Raw genomic sequence first — 17,174 nt, 5'->3', positions numbered from 1 at the left:
TTAATGTGTTGTGCACCATTTCTAATTAGGAGAACTAAAATACAACAAGCTGTTATTGTAAATATTTATTGTGTTTTTTAGTATCCTTGACCTGATTATGTAATGTTTTTATTGTTAAATTATTGTACAATAAATGTTTTGTTAAAAATAAAAAATAAAAATCTTCTTCTTCTTTGTAGTAGTAGTAGTCAATCAACAGTTAACTGCAATCACAGAAATTCAAAACCAAGTCTAAGAAAAATAATTCCTGATCAAAAATATGTAGATTGAATGAAGATATTCAGCTCATATGCGCCCATCCTTACATGTTCATTACAAATAAACCATTTCCATTCTTCATGCTTTTAGTTTAGCAAATATTAAGAACCTCTCCTTGGGCTGCCACCTTATCGTGGTGGAGGGGTTTGAGTGCCCCAAAGATCCTAGGAGCTATGCTGTCTGGGGCTTCATGCCCCTGGTAGGGTCAACCAAGGCAGACAGGTCCTGGGTGAGGGACCAGACAAAGCGCAGCCCGAAGACCCCAATGATGAATTAAAACATTGGACTTGGCGTTCCCTCGCCCGGACGCGGGTCGCCGGGGCCCCACTCTGCAGCCAGGCCTGGAGGGGGGGCACGATGGCGAGCGCCTGGTGGCCGGGCTTTTACCCATGGAGCCCGGCTGGGCTCAGCCCGAAGAGGAAACATGGGCCCCCCCCTCCCATGGGCCCACCACCCGTGAGAGGGGCCAAAGGGGTCGGGTGCAGTGTGTGATGGGTGGCGGTAGAGGGAGGGGACCCTGGCGGTCCGATCCTCGGTTGCAGAAGCTGGCTCTTGGGACGTGGAATGTCACCTCTCTGGTGGGGAAGGAGCCGGAGCTAGTGTGTGAGGTCGAGAGGTTCCGGCTAGAAATAGTCGGTCTCACCTCGACGCATGGCTCTGGTTCTGGAACCAGCCTCCTTGAGAGGGGTTGGACATACTTCCACCCTGGAGTTGCCCAAGGTGAGAGGCGTCGGGCAGGAGTGGGCATACTTGTTGCTCCCCATCTCGGCGCCTGTGCGTTGGGGTTTACTCCGGTGAACGAGAGGGTAGCCTCCCTCCGCCTACTGGTGGGGGGACGGGTCCTGACTGTAGTTTGTGCTTACGGGCCGAACGACAGTTCAGATTACCCACCCTTTTTGGAGTCCTTAGAGGGGGTACTGGAGAGTGCTCCTCCTGGGGACTCCCTTGTTCTGCTGGGGGACTTCAACGCTCACGTGGGCAATGACAGTGAGACCTGGAGGGGCGTGGTTGGGAGGAACGGCCCCCCCGACCTGAACTCGAGCGGTGTTCTGTTGTTGGACTTCTGTGCTCGTCATGGATTGTCCATAACGAACACCATGTTCAGGCATAAGGGTGTCCATATGTGCACTTGGCACCAGGACACCCTAGGCCGCAGTTCGATGATCGACTTTGTCATTGTTTCATCGGATCTGCGGCCGTATGTCTTGGACACTCGGGTGAAGAGAGGTGCAGAGCTGTCCACTGACCACTACCTGGTGGTGAGTTGGCTCCGGTGGTGGGGGAGGAAGCCGGTCAGGCCTGGCAGGCCCAAACGTGTTGTGAGGGTCTGCTGGGAACGTCTGGCGGAATCCCCTGTGAGACGGAGCTTTAACTCCCATCTCTGGCAAAACTTCGAACACGTCCCGGAGGAGGTGGGGGACATGGAATCTGAGTGGACTGTGTTCCGTGCCTCCATGGTCGAGGCGGCCGATCGGAGCTGTGGCCTCAAGGTTGTCGGTGCCTGTCGCGGTGGCAACCCTCGAACCAGTTGGTGGACACCTTCGGTGAGGGTTGCTGTCAGGCTGCAGAAAGAGTCCTACCGGGCCTTTTAGGCCTGTGGGACTCCGGAAGCAGCTGATGGGTACCGGCAGGCGAAGCGGCATGCGGCTCGGGTGGTTGCTGAGGCAAAAACTCGGGCGTGGGAAGAGGTTGGAGAGGCCATGGAGAAAGACTTCCGTACGGCTTCGAGGCGATTCTGGTCCACCATCCGGCGTCTCGGGGGGGGGAAGCAGTACGGCACCAACACTGTTTATAGTGGGGATGGTGTGCTGCTGACCTCTACTTGGGACGTTGTGGGCCGGTGGGCAGAGTACTTCGAAGACCTCCTCAATCCCACCAACATGCCTTCCATTGAAGAAGCTGAGCCTGGGGACTCTGGGTTGGGCTCTCCAATCTCTGGGGACGAGGTCGCCGAGGTGGTTGAGAAGCTCCTCGGTGGCAAGGCTCCAGGGGTGGATGAGATCCGCCCGGAGTTCCTTAAGGCTCTGGATGTTGTAGGGTTGTGTTGGCTGACGCGACTCTGCAATATTGCTTGGACATCGGGGGCAGTTCCCCTGGATTGGCAGACCGGGGTGGTGGTCCCCCTGTTCAAAAAGGGGGACCGGAGGGTGTGCTCTAATTATAGAGGGGTCACACTCTTAAGCCTCCCTGGCAAGGTCTATTCAGGGGCCCTCGAGAGGAGGGTCCGTCGGATAGTCGAACCTCAGATTCAGGAAGAGCAGTGTGGTTTTCGTCCTGGTCGTGGAACACTGGACCAGCTCTACACCCTCGGCAGGGTCCTGGAGGGTGCATGGGAGTTCGCCCAACCGGTCTACATGTGTTTTGTGGACTTGGAGAAGGCGTTCGACCGTGTCCCTCGGGGAGCCCTGTGGGGGGAATTCTTTTTTTTTTTTTTTTCTTCGGTGGCCCTAATCCTCTTCCGTAGAAGGCCGACAGGAAGACAGGAAATGTTTAATCTGATTTAATTAAAAACAGTGAAGGGCTGTGTGTTATTTTATTGTTTTCAATATGTTGTTTGAGCTGAATATGACCGAGTGGATTTTCATTGAGTCACGGTTTTTTGCCCTATAGCTGCTGATGCTAGAGTTTGTTTTTGGAGTGAATGCATTGACTGTATGCGATCTGCTGGGTTTCCTTACACTGAAAACGTTTTAACCTAATTTGAAGAATGACCTGAACTTAACACACTGTTTGGTAACAAGAATCAATTGGAATGTATGTGTGATTAACTTTAAATAACTTTTTTGTAAAGTGCCTCAAGATTAAATTTGTTGTGATTAAATGAACCTCTTGGAGCAAACCTTTTCTGATGCTTTTATTGTGACAGGTGCTAACCGGAAGCAGTGTCAGTGATCACTTGTAGCTGAACGCCGGGGTTCTGCGGAGCTCCGTATCCGCTCATCGACTCAGCAGAGGTAGGACGGGATCACTGGGGATACTTGACAACTTTCAGAGTCTGCTATGACATCTCGCAGGTAACACCGTATATTTATTCATTTTTATTTTTATTTCTGTTAAATCTCCTCAGCGTGAGCCTCCGGGCTGCTTTTTTTACGAGCCGAGATAAGGCAGGCAGAGCCGGGGAACCTGAACTTTTTCCTGCCGCTCTTGTGGCTCCTCTAATCCACACACAGTGAAATGTATTCAGGAATATCCGCTATGTTTCAGTGGTTTTCTGACTTGCTGGCAGCAGCTGTACACCTGACTTACTGCGCTGACAGGCGTTATTTCTCGCAGCTTGCTGTCCAGATAAACGCTTTAAACCGAGTCGGTCCGCTGATAACGCGTTCTGGGTCCGTGTGTCGCAGAAAGCCTCGGTCCTCTGCGCCTCTTTGCTGCAGCATGTTTGGACTTATCGCAGTTTATTCGGTCGCTGTCACAGATTTCTAATGTCCAGCCTCTTTGCCTGGTGAGGACACTGGATTGTTATGGATTTTAGAAATCCAGACTCTGTCACAGAATTAATAAAATTTCTCTAAAGCTCATAAACCGTTGATTGTAATTTTAAAAAGTGTAATAACTGAAGGATACTTTACCTAATCTCAATAAATAAATGGCCACTTAAATCAGAAAATAAATAAAAATGAGACCGAATCAATTTTTTTCTTCTTAAATAAGTATGGATCATATTATGAAATTCTGAGGGTTAAGAACAATTATTCTTATTGTTAACAAACAAAAAATAATAGTTCTAACAAAACATACTTTTTTTTTGAAAATATACAACACAGACAAGTTTGTTTTTTTTGTTGCTGTTCTTTGGTTTCTGAGTTATTTCTGACTTGTTTACCAAAAATATTTCCAAAAGGGCAAATTTGTTTTTTCTGCAGAGGTAAAAGTTTAGGAACGTCTGACAAAGGCGTTTCTTTACAGATCCATCCAAACTTACGCTCTCAGTCTCCCTGGTGTCCATTTAAAAGTCAAACATGAAATCTTGGGTTCACTTTTGCGCTGGGAATCAACCCATCACTACTTCAGTTGTTTTTAAACTGCAGTTTCCTGTATTTCTACCTTAAAAATATGAGATTGTTGTTTAAACCAGCAGTATCTATAAGACTCTCACCACCAGAGCAAGCCCAAGGAATAACCAAGTTGTCGGCCCCACCCAGGGGCCTCCACTTCCTGCACAAAATGTAGAAATACAAACTTCACTGTGACATTCAAAGGACATTTTGAACTAATTTAAAATTCATCTCAATGTAACGTTTTTAATCATTTGGGATATAAACAGAACTAACCAGTGCTCAGGCTGGAATCATACATTACAGTGTCGGTGTGTGCAGTGTATGTTTAATGTTTCAGGTGTGAATGATGCTTCATATTCATACCAAATATAGCCTTCAGAATGAACTTTAACATCTCTAAATGTTCACATCAGGTCTTTTTGTCTAGTAGTTGAGATTACAAGACTTCTGGAAAATTAAGTCATGATTGGTAAAATAATAATGTCCAAACAAAATGTGTAAGAAGCGTAACTTTTAGCAGTTGTACACAAATGAATTCATTTCCTGAAAGTTTGCAGCCCTAATGCAAAAACATATTTATATGTTCATGTGACAAAATAAGACGATACATTTGAACCATTTCTATTCACAGGTCAGATTCACCTATTGGTTAATTTTCTGTGGAATGTAATTCAAAATTATTTGTGAAAAATTTGCATCACAGATTTTTTTCATAGCTTACCTGAAAAATTCAAAAGTAAATACGTATCGGTACATGACACGCTATTGGCTGGTGCTTGCAAAGCAGCCAATCCAGAAGGGCTGTGTGTTTTCCTTGGTGCTGATTGGCTGTTTCCTGAAGAGTGGAGATAACTATAGACATCAGTTTGGTGGTGAGCTGTTTTTTTTTTTTTAACTTTATTTCAAACAAATAACATGAACATACTTACAGATGTTAACTCAAAGACAGATATTAAAATATTATAATAATAAAAACAAATAAACAATAATTACATACATTGAGGTGTTGATGTTAAAGTGGTGAGCTGGTTTCCACTTTGCATACTGCTAACAGGAAGGTTGTTTTGAAGCAAGCTGATTGGCTCACAGGTTTTAGCTTTGAGCAGCGCTGCCCCCTAGATGTCTGGCATGTTTAAAACACTAAGTGGCATATTTGTGAGTTCATGTTAAAAAAATAATTGCGCTTTAAATTAGAGACGCAAGATATTGAGTTAACCTAAAGTTGATTGATCTTATTGCTTGACTAGCAATTAGAGAGAAGATGCTGTTTTAACCTGGATTTCCTGGAACCGTTAGTGAACAGAAGCACATGATAGTAAGTTATATATGAAGTACCGTATTTTTCGGACTGTCCACCTTATTCCTGGGAGGTTTACTGTGGAAACGATTATGGGTTTTACTTCCGGCGCCCACCAGAAGTATCAGTATTTCACTGTAATTTGTAGGGGTTTTTTACTAATTTATATTCATGATAGAAGTTACATCTCTCTTTTCTGGTATAGTACAATATTTAGTAAATCCATCCATCCATCCATCTTCTTCCGCTTATCCGAGGTCGGGTCGCGGGGGTAGCAGCTTCAGAAGGGAGGCCCAGACTTCCCTCTCCCCAGCCACTTCTTCTAGCTCTTCCGGGGGAATCCCGAGGCGTTCCCAGGCCAGCCGAGAGACATAGTCCCTCCAGCGTGTCCTGGGTCTTCCCCGGGGCCTCCTCCCGGTGGGACGTGCCCGGAACACCTCACCAGGGAGGCGTCCAGGAGGCATCCTGACCAGATGCCCGAGCCACCTCAACTGGCTCCTCTCGATGTGAAGGAGCAGCGGCTCTACTCTGAGTCCCTCCCGGATGACTGAGCTTCTCACCCTATCTCTAAGGGAGAGCCCAGCCACCCTACGGAGAAAACCCATTTCGGCCGCTTGTATCCGCGATCTCGTTCTTTCGGTCATGACCCAAAGCTCATGACCATAGATGAGGGTGGGAACGTAGATCGACCGGTAAATCGAGAGCTTCGCTTTTTGGCTCAGCTCTCTCTTCACCACGACGGACCGGTACAGCGCCCGCTTGACAGCAGACGCTGCGCCAATCCGCCTGTCGATCTCCCGCTCCCTTCTTCCCCCATTCGTGAACAAGATCCCGAGATACTTAAACTCCTCCACTTGGGGCAGGACACCCCCCCTGACCCGGAGAAGGCACTCTACCCTTTTCCGGCTCAAGACCATGGCCTCGGATTTGGAGGCACTGATCCCCATCCCGGCCGCTTCACACTCGGCTGCGAACCGCTCCAGCGAGAGCTGCAGATCACGATCTGATGAAGCCAAAAGGACCACATCGTCTGCGAAAAGCAGAGATGAGATCCTAAGGCCACCAAATCGGATCCCCTCAACACCTTGGCTGCGCCTAGAAATTCTGTCCATGAAAGTGATGAACAGAATCGGTGACAAAGGGCAGCCCTGGCGGAGTCCAACTCTCACCGGAAACGAGCCCGACTTACTGCCGGCAATGCGGACCAGACTCTGACACCGGTCATACAGGGACCTGACAGCCCGTATCAAAGGGCCCGGTACCCCATACTCCCGGAGAACCCCCCACAGGGCTCCCCGAGGGACACGGTCGAACGCCTTCTCCAAGTCCACAAAACACATGTAGACCGGTTGGGCGAACTCCCATGCACCCTCCAGGACCCTGCCGAGGGTGTAGAGCTGGTCCAGCGTTCCACGACCAGGACGAAAACCACACTGCTCTTCCTGAATCCGAGGTTCGACTATCCGACGGACCCTCCTCTCCAGGACCCCTGAATAGACCTTGCCAGGGAGGCTTAAGAGTGTGACCCCTCTATAATTGGAGCACACCCTCCGGTCCCCCTTTTTGAACAGGGGGACCACCACCCCAGTCTGCCAATCCAGGGGAACTGCCCCCGATGTCCATGCGACATTGCAGAGTCGCGTCAACCAACACAACCCTACAACATCCAGAGCCTTAAGGAACTCCGGGCGGATCTCATCCACCCCCGGGGCCCTGCCACCGAGGAGCTTTTTAACCACCTCGGCGACCTCGCCCCCAGAGATTGGAGAGCCCAACCCAGAGTCCCCAGGCTCCGCTTCCTCAGTGGAAGGCATGTTGGTGGGATTGAGGAGGTCTTCGAAGTACTCTGCCCACCGGCCCACAACGTCCCGAGTAGAGGTCAGCAGCACACCATCCCCACTATAAACAGTGTTGGTGCTGCACCGCTTCCCCCCCCTGAGACGCCGGATGGTGGACCAGAATCGCCTCGAAGCCGTACGGAAGTCTTTCTCCATGGCCTCTCCAAACTCCTCCCACGCCCGAGTTTTTGCCTCAGCAACCGCCCGAGCCGCATGCCGCTTCGCCCGCCGGTACCCATCAGCTGCTTCCGGAGTCCCACAGGCCAAAAAGGCCCGATAGGACTCCTTCTTCAGCTTGACGGCATCCCTCACCGAAGGTGTCCACCAGCGGGTTCGAGGGTTGCCGCCGCGACAGGCACCGACAACCTTGCGGCCACAGCTCCGATCGGCCGCCTCGACAATGGAGGCACGGAACACGGTCCACTCAGACTCCATGTCCCCCACCTCCCCCGGGACGTGTTCGAAGTTTTGCCGGAGATGGGAGTTAAAGCTCCGTCTCACAGGGGATTCCGCCAGACGTTCCCAGCAGACCCTCACAACACGTTTGGGCCTGCCAGGTCTGACCGGCTTTCGCCCCCACCACCGGAGCCAACTCACCACCAGGTAGTGGTCAGTGGACAGCTCCGCACCTCTCTTCACCCGAGTGTCCAAGACATACGGCCGCAGATCCGATGAAACGATGACAAAGTCGATCATCGAACTGCGGCCTAGGGTGTCCTGGTGCCAAGTGCACATATGGACACCCTTATGCTTGAACATGGTGTTCGTTATGGACAATCCATGGCGAGCACAGAAGTCCAGCAACAGAACACCGCTCGAGTTCAGGTCGGGCGGGCCGTTCCTCCCAACCACGCCCCTCCAGGTCTCACTGTCATTGCCCACGTGAGCGTTGAAGTCCCCCAGCAGAACAAGGGAGTCCCCAGGAGGAGCACTCTCCAGTACCCCCTCTAAGGACTCCGAAAAGGGTGGGTAATCTGAACTGTCGTTCGGCCCGTAAGCACAAACGACAGTCAGAACCCGTCCCCCCACCCGTAGGCGGAGGGATGCTACCCTCTCGTTCACCGGGGTAAACCCCAACGTACAGGCGCCGAGATGGGGAGCAACAAGTATGCCCACTCCTGCCCGACGCCTCTCACCTTGGGCAACTCCAGAGTGGAAGTATGTCCAGCCCCTCTCAAGGAGACTGGTTCCAGAACCAGAGCCGTGCGTCGAGGTGAGACCGACTATTTCTAGCCGGAACCTCTCGACCTCACGCACTAGCTCCGGCTCCTTCCCCACCAGAGAGGTGACATTCCACGTCCCAAGAGCCAGTTTCTGCAACCGAGGATCGGACCGCCAGGGTCCCCTCCCTCTGCTGCCACCCATCCCACACTGCACCCGACCCCTTTGGCCCCTCCCACGGGTGGTGGGCCCATGGGAGGGGGGGCCCATGTTTCCTCTTCGGGCTGAGCCCGGCCGGGCTCCATGGGTAAAAGCCCGGCCACCAGACGCTCGCCATCGTGCCCCCCCTCCAGGCCTGGCTCCAGAGTGGGGCATTATTTAGTAAATATTTAGTATTTAGTTTACGGACAAGCTGTCTGCTATCAGAGAGCTGCTCAGTACAGAGGGTTGTAATTGTGAGTTTAATCATGGGGAGCTACAGGAACACAGCAATAAGTTTTATAACGCAATCACGGTGAATTAGCAGTGCTGCTAGCAGCTCGTTTCTCTGAAGAACTGACAGTAAGACGAGAAAAGCAGCGAAGCTGGTCAAAGATCTGAGCTGCAGGTTTGCGCCGACAGTATAAAACAGCAGAACAACATAATATTAGCTTAGCTTGGTGTGATGTGAATTAGATTTTTCATTTGAATTTAAAAAATAATAAAGTTCATGAAGTGGCTGCAGCAAGTGTGTTTTATCGTTATGTATGGGCCAGCAATAAATTTCTATAAGACAAAATAAAATATCTGGGATTATTTAGTCCATCAGAACCGTTACTGAGTGTCGCTGCAAATCAGCGGAGAAATGACCGCAGCTGCTGCGCTTCAGACCGTAATACAGAGAATCTCCCCACTGGACTGCTAGAACCAAACCGAATCATACATTAAACTGTTATAGAGAGCAACTTGACACTGGAAAGTGTCGTAAGATGCCTTTGTTTTATCAGACCAAGTTTTATTTGTGGCTGCAGCAGCAAGTGGGTTTTGAACGTGGTCCCGAAACAAAAAGGTAGGCCTGTCACGATAGCAAATTTTGCTCAACGATTAATTGTCTCAAAAATTATTGGGATAAACGATAATATTGTTTGAAGACCGTTTTACACTGATTTAATGGAAATGACGTAATAATGCATGCGATTTCTTGCCAAAGATAGATACACTTTATTTTCAAAAGAAAACTTAACACTTGAGCTGATAAACAAAATAAACAAAACAACCAAAAACAAAAATAAAATGGATTCTCAGTCTCCATTAACAAAAAACTCACTTGGAAAAAAACCCCTAAACAACATAAAGCCAAAGTGGAAATAAATACTGCATTCAACCAAAAGATTATGAAGTCTGTATATTATGTTGCCCTTCAGTAATAATTAGATTTAAATAGAGAAGACGGGCACATCGACTACCTGATACAATAGTTCACACTACATGATTTTTTGCTGCTATTTTTCCCCTTACAACAATCTTAAAACGTTGGTCTTTCTAAGATTGTGTGGTGTGTTACGGTAGACCGTCGTGGCCGCTCCGATCTAAATCAGGGGTTTTCCCCGACTGGGAACTTAACGCAGCCTGTTGAATGTGACAGGTAGCCAATCAGAAAGCGCGGATTCCCTCAGTGCTTTCTGAGGGGAAATTACAGAGGAGAATCCCAAACAGCTGACAACCTGAAGCCCAGCGGACATTGGAGATGATATGTGGAAACAACATTAATGTTTATTCAACATGAAAAGAATATAGAAATGACAAGAGGAGGAGTTGGAGCGAAATTGCTACCGCAGATGATAAACCCGGTAACTTTTCAGCTGTTCTTTGTTAACGTGACATAAATAGGTTATAATGATTTTCATTCAGTCAGGACTTCACGCTGACACTAGCCACATGTATTGCAGGTAGATTGTAGTAAAGTATTGATTAATGCCCGGTTTTAAAATTAGTTCACTGGATTTGTAGCCATTATTTTGTGCCCATTGTTGGACACAACACGGCAGGAACGAACCCGGTTGAACCGTTATACCTAGGATTTCTGTCGGGTAATGTGTGGTCTGTCAGGGTTTGAAAATGGGGCGACAATCGGCCGACAGCTCTAAGATCTTGTAGTGTGCGCTGGGCTTTACACTAAGGAAATGAGGAAGGGGGGGTCAGTGGAGAGCACCGGAGTTGAGCCTTTTTTCATTCGGTGTCATCAACAGAAAGAGAAAAAGGCCGGAAGAGACGATAATGCCGATAATTAAAATCACGTCGATAGTTTTAATTTATCATAAGATTGATTTACCGTTTATCGCGACAGGCCTACAAAAAGGCAGAGTTTCCGTGGTAAGTGGTAGTTTTCATCACCTACCAACAGATAAGGAAACAAAAAGAATTTGGCTAAAAATTCTAAACTTGAACAGAGAACCCAAAATGCTTTATGTGTGCTTATTTCATTGTGTGGATAAAAAAGCCATAGGAAGAAAACCCGCATCTGTAACTAAAGCAGCTGAGTCAGTGAAGTAGCTAGATATGCCAGTGCGGGTTATTTGCGGCCATTTCTTCGCATCACCATCCCTCCCCACAATAGCTGTAGGTAGCAGTAAAACAATATTGCTGCATTCATGCTGTGATAGCTGATGTTCGCACATATTTTATAGCCCAAAAGCTCTGACGAAAGCCGGTTAGGGAGTTGCTAACATGTCAACAAATGGCGGTTCCGGAAGTCGCTCCCATAAATCACGCAAAGGCTCATGGGGGCTCGGAATTTGGTGGATAAGCCGCTACTTTTTTCCCACACTTTGAACCTTTCGGCTTATAGCCTGGTGAGGCTTTTCTGTGGATTTTTCTTCAACCAGCAGGAAGTGAATCATTGGAAGTAAACATTGGAAATCAAAGAAGAAAGTGCTAATTTTCATTTAGAACAAGCACATGCTAGCAGCAGGCACAACAGAGAAATTTCTTCAAACTCATACCCCCCTCATCATGGAAACAACACGAGGAAGTTGATTTGATGCAGCTTTTAAGTTGAGGGCTATCGATCTGGTAGTACAGGAGGGAAATAGAGCCGCTGCCGCTCAGCGTGAACCATGGTTCGGCGTTGGAGACGGAAGGCTGCGTAATAGCAGATTTACTAAGAACGCAGCCCTCTGCTGCGTTCTTCTGAAAAACTGAGTGCGACAGAGATACCAGCGGCTTAAAGCCTGGTGAGACTTATATATGTAGGTTGTTTCCAGTTTTAAAAAAAAAACTTTGTAGATGCGGCTTATAGTGAGGTGCGCTCCATAGTCCGGAAAATACGTTAGTAATAACTCCATCCTGGAGTCGTCTCTTGTCCCCTGCTGCTGATTTGCACTTTAGAAAACGCAGTGTTAGCAGTCGCAGAGTTTACAGTTGAAACAAACTGTCCACTGATATATGGGTGGAAAATGTGTTGGACATGCAGTTCTTCTGTACCTGGTGGGTATAAAACCATTATAATGTGAATTCTTGTTTCTGTTTTTGTCAGAACAAAAATTCTTGAAACTCTGGACAGCATTTTCCACAAATAGAAGCTCACAAAACTTTTGCTTTTGCTCATGCTTATGAAAAGATGCTGCAAAACTCAATCATCTACAAAACTGTTTGGCATGTTTGTAGTGGAAACATGTTGCTCTATGAAGAGCAGAACAGCTAAAGAAATAATGTTCCTCACAGTAGTTGGATAGAGACGTACAGATAAAACTAACAGTAATAATCAATTTGTTGGAATATCTCAGCATGAGAAGGAATAATTATTCCCTTTATACTTTTAAATGAAAGCACCTGGATCATATATTTTTATATAGCTATATACTGTGATAAAACTAAACTTTTTTTTATTTTTTATTAAAAGAAATTAGAAAGTGGCCCCTACAAAGGAATGAGGACATTTGTGTATTTTGCTTCTTAAGGAAAGCTCAATAAAAAAGTTTTCTCCTCTTATAAATAGAGCTGTGGGCCGCTGGCTGAAAAAATAGTTTTTCCTTTCCTGAGACAGTGACGTGTTTTACTCATACGTGACATATCACCTCGTTCATGACCTTTTTAAGGTAATTGTTGGAGGAGACGGAATATAGTTCAGCCTGAAACTCTCATCATAAAAATGAGTTCAGTTCAGTAGATTTTTCTGAGAATCACTGAGAATGGAGGCGCAGGTTTCCTGAGGACCCAGCACCTACAGCAGACCAACATCAGACAGACTCTGAAGGAAACACAGAGTTCAAGTTGAAGATGTTTTTAGTTTCCATGGCTAATGATTGGTCGGAGGATGTTCGACTGTTGCTCTGTGGCTCGCTTCGTACTTCCTGAGCTGAGATACCGCAGGGGAAGCAGACGCCGAGTCTCAGTCACTTTTCAGCCTTTATGAAATTTACCTCCATGATCTCTTCACTCAGAATGGATTTACACACCGGAGTGTGTCATCTCCTTTCTTTACTCTGTATTTTGTCACTTTACATATTCTGTAAATTAAAAATAGCCACTACATTCTAGAGTATGGATATATGAATACATACAGAGCAATTAGTAAGTCTAACTTGATTTAGTTATTTAGTTGTGATTTAATGCCACATAAAAATATATGTGCTTGTTAATTCACAAAAATAAAACCATTTTTGGAATAGGTATTGATGAAATTACCCAATGAGGAATATTTAATCTCAGTTTTATGATGTTTTTGATAGAACATTTCAGAGTTTTACAACAGCAGGACAGGAGGGCTATGGAGGAGATTAAAATAAAATTAAAATTGCACAAATTTTTAATCAGTGATCACAAACTAATCTCTTGTAAATTATGCAGTACAAGGATTTTCTAATAAAGTCAGTAGCATGTGGTGTTGCATATGTAAACAGATTATTTGTAAATCAGCTTTAATATTTATGTGTTTTTTTTAGACTTGCACCATTAAGGCGACACTGATGTCTGGTTTCCTTTACAGTGAGACCTTCAGGCTTCTTTCTATGATACATAAACTATTTTTAATACGCTGGCTTGGTTGGATAAATAAATGTAAAGAAAAGATCTGCTGTAGGTTGTGTATGATTCAACAGAAGATGAAAGGATTCTGAAACTTTTATCTGATTTTCACCCAAACTCCAAACAAAGTACATAAAGAAAACATGGGTTATTAAAAATCAGTTTCTAGAATAGTTTCCAGGTTTTATGATCAGTGAAAGAAAATCCTCAGTGTTTGACGTGCAGATCTCTGGTCAGAGCCCATCACTGACTAATTTTACTCTTCAATGTCTCATCTGTTTACCTTTACATTAACGATGCACCGATAGGAACATTTGGGCCGATATTGATAATTGATATTAATATTGCTGCTATGACCAATGACCAATGTTTACTAATGTTATGTACATTTCTCTAGCGCTTCGACGGCTCTGGGATTAAAAAAAGAAACGTCCAGAAACAAGTTAAAAATAGATACTAGTATTAGCCCAGTTAATACTGATTTGTTAAAAAATGACTATTGTAGTCCAATAAAAAACGTTGGTGCCGATATATCGTTTATCCCTACTTCATGTTCTTCACTACTGTTATATTTACTTATTTGGGAGTTATTTTCTCATTTCCTATATTGAAATGTTATAAACATATGCGCATTTTGTCAGGATTTGTCCCAAAAATATCACTTTTATGCTAAAGCGCTGTTCTGACTGATCCAGATCACTTTTCTCATCTGCTGGAACTGGAGCTGATTTTCTCATCTCTTTTGACCCCATTAAAACCTCTGAATCTTCACCAAAGCTGAAGCAATCAGCTCAGGCAGCGAGATGCTCTCCTGTTCTTACCTGGAAGTTGATAGTGGCAGTCAGGTGCTGAGTGGTTACTACTTTTAAAAATACTCAGAAGCATAATCATCCTCCTGCCAGGAGGCCTGCATCCTTGATGACTGTTTCAAGTTCTTAACCTGTTTGAAAATGTTACCAAGAGAAACTGGAGCAACAGCCACTTTGACTTTCTCCTTTTATTTGCATTTGCTTGGTTGGATGTGCATCAAGTGTGCGATAAAACAAAGCTTATGTTGGTCTACATTTGTGCAAATGTTTTAGAGCCTAAATTTGTGGCATAAGTAGAGATACAAGGAAGTAAGCAGTGGCTGGAAGTTACTAGTTTACAGCTTGATTGATGAAAAATTGATTAGACCAATACTGCCATAAGCTGTTGGTTTGTTTAAATGTGGTGTAGTGTTGCAGAGTTATCAAATAAATTTACAATTGACTACATTTATTTCTGTTTAATAAAAACAAACATTTTAAGTCAGTTCAGCTGTTTTTCTATATCTGAACCTCAGATATTGGCATCAATATTGAAAGTGAAAAAAAAGTGAATCGGTACATGCCATAAAAAATGGGACTAACCCTAACCCTATATCAAAATGTTTAACTCACTAAAATCTATGTAATTAATTAAATTAATGTGTTAAAAACCAGCCCTAATTTTATTATGTTTTTATTTTATGTTTCTATTATATTCTATTTTCTTTACAAAATGTAACAGCTCTATTTCCACATGTTTGAATTAATTTAAAAAGATTTAAGTCAAGCTGTGTTTTTCGGGGAGGGTTTTAGTTCACCAGAAAGTGGTTGTCATTTCCACATGTGTTGTCTGTGTAGTGTAGCGGCTTGGTCATGGAGGAAGCATTGACTCCTGTCGTTGTTGTTCATTTTAGCAGCGTTTACGTGGGCTGTGAGCCCCACGCTGCGATGCCACTGTGGCTCGCTTCATGATGCCTTGTTAGTTTACGTTTCTGTTTTTGATCCCGTGACTTGCTGCGGTCTTTCCACGCTTGGAAACCACCTCTGCTCTCTATTGTTTGAACACGGACCTCATCCGTCACTGAAACTCTGCCGACCAGCTGAGAGCGGTGAGTCAGTTTGCACGATAAGCTGCCAGGAAAACAACAGCCCAGGTGGAGGAATAAGATAGTGCTGCAAACATTTCCAGCGGCGCTCTGATCCCACTGACAGCAGCTTTTTCCTTTTTACACATTTTGCATTTTACTCATTTACTTGAGCAGGACAGAAATGTAGGCAGGTTGTTGGAGACAAAGCATGAATGCACAGTCTGAAAAATTATTTAAAGGACTCATTGTCCAAAATTAGAGGAATTAACTCTGATAGATTTATGTAAATATATGATGCTATAAATCAAACTCTGTGAAAATGTATTTACAAGCTTACACCTTTTTTGTCCCACAGTCATTTTTTAGACAAACATGACCAGTGTAAATGTCAAATACCAATTTTTAAAGTGGCAGTATTATTTGTTTTTCAGCCAAATAGTGTCATTTTATAGCACAATCAATGTTACCTTCAGCTGTTATAAAAATGCTGCATATATCAAACATGAATTTTTACTTCGTGATTTAACGCCTTGAAATTGGGCCTCTGTTTCTTTCTGAAGCTCCGCCTCCAGGAAGTCATCTCAACATGGCTCCCCTGTTAACCCTTTAATAATGTTTTTACCAGCATTGCTCTGAGCAGTAGCTCAAAGTTAAAGAACAGATCATGAAACAAAGTCATTGACATCTACATCAAAAAGGCATTGAAAACAATAAACAAAGGCCCGTCTCACATGTTCTAAAAATCATCTTCATAATCCCCAAAACTTTGAGAAAATATTCTGTGGATTACCAAAACTAAAGTAGAACTTTATGGAAGGTTTGCAGTCTGTTACATCTGGCGTAAAACGAACATCATTTCAGAAAATATCATCCAGTCGAACATGGTGGTGGCAGTGTGATGGATGGGGGGTGCTTTGCTGTAATTAATGGAACCAGGACAAATAACTTACCAAGACAAAAACAAGGTATTGGAGTGGATTAGTCAAAGTCTGCATTTCTGTCATATTGAGGTATTGCAGTATGATGTTGTTCTTGCTCAAAATGCCCAGCAGTGTGGCTGAATGAAGAGTCCTGCATTAAAGAGTGGTTTGGTTTGAAGTCCCTCCACAGTTTGAGCAAACCTCTAAAATGTTGCAAAAAAATTGAATTAGGTGTGTTTTCATCTGAAGTAGATTACTCAAATTACTCAAAGCATAATTTCATCAGATAGACTCTGAAATTTTTTGTCACAATCTCACCTGGGGATGATGGGATCTTATTTGACAAAATGTGTTTCCATCTCTTCTTTGGAAAATCCATAAACCACAGAGCAAGCGGACATAAAAACTTTTTTGTCAAATTTAGGAAGTTTTTCTGAATGTTGCCATTTCCATCAACCGTTTCTAATGCGATACTTCACAATGTTCGTAACACCTTGATGGAAACATTGAAAAGTCTTGAATCTGGAGGGGGAATACTTCCTTATTGTTTCTTGGTTTGAATATTAGTCACAGATGCAATTATGTAAACAGTTCTCCCCTCTTTGTTTGGCTGGCAAAACGAGGAAAAGTGAGTAAAGTGAATTCCCACTAAGCAAACAAACTTCTCTGGAGTTGCATGTTAGCGTGTCGGTCCTTCAGGCAGGAAGCCGTCTGAACTGAAGCTCCTTTCTGCTTAAAATACGGTTAGAGGTGTTTGTTATTTATTAACCATGATGCCTGGAGACACTTTTAATCAGCGTTGCATAAGCCCTGTTT

General features: G+C 44.8%; 1 protein-coding gene across 1 annotated transcript in view; it reads left to right on the top strand.

The window, feature by feature from the left end:
• Positions 1–3,120: 3,120 nt before the first annotated feature.
• The window catches only part of ptpn11b (protein tyrosine phosphatase non-receptor type 11b), a 58,632-nt gene continuing 44,578 nt past the window's right edge, over positions 3,121–17,174 (top strand). Inside the window, exon 1 of the mRNA XM_032563006.1 lies at positions 3,121–3,272. Coding sequence (XP_032418897.1) covers positions 3,259–3,272 — 14 coding nt within the window. The 5' untranslated portion in view covers positions 3,121–3,258. The remainder of the gene's footprint in view (positions 3,273–17,174) is intronic.

Source organism: Xiphophorus hellerii, chromosome 1 (genome assembly GCF_003331165.1).
Source record: "Xiphophorus hellerii strain 12219 chromosome 1, Xiphophorus_hellerii-4.1, whole genome shotgun sequence".
Lineage (NCBI taxonomy): Eukaryota > Metazoa > Chordata > Actinopteri > Cyprinodontiformes > Poeciliidae > Xiphophorus > Xiphophorus hellerii.
The sequence above is the reverse complement of the archived record's forward strand: the minus strand, read 5'-3'. Positions and strand labels throughout refer to the sequence as shown.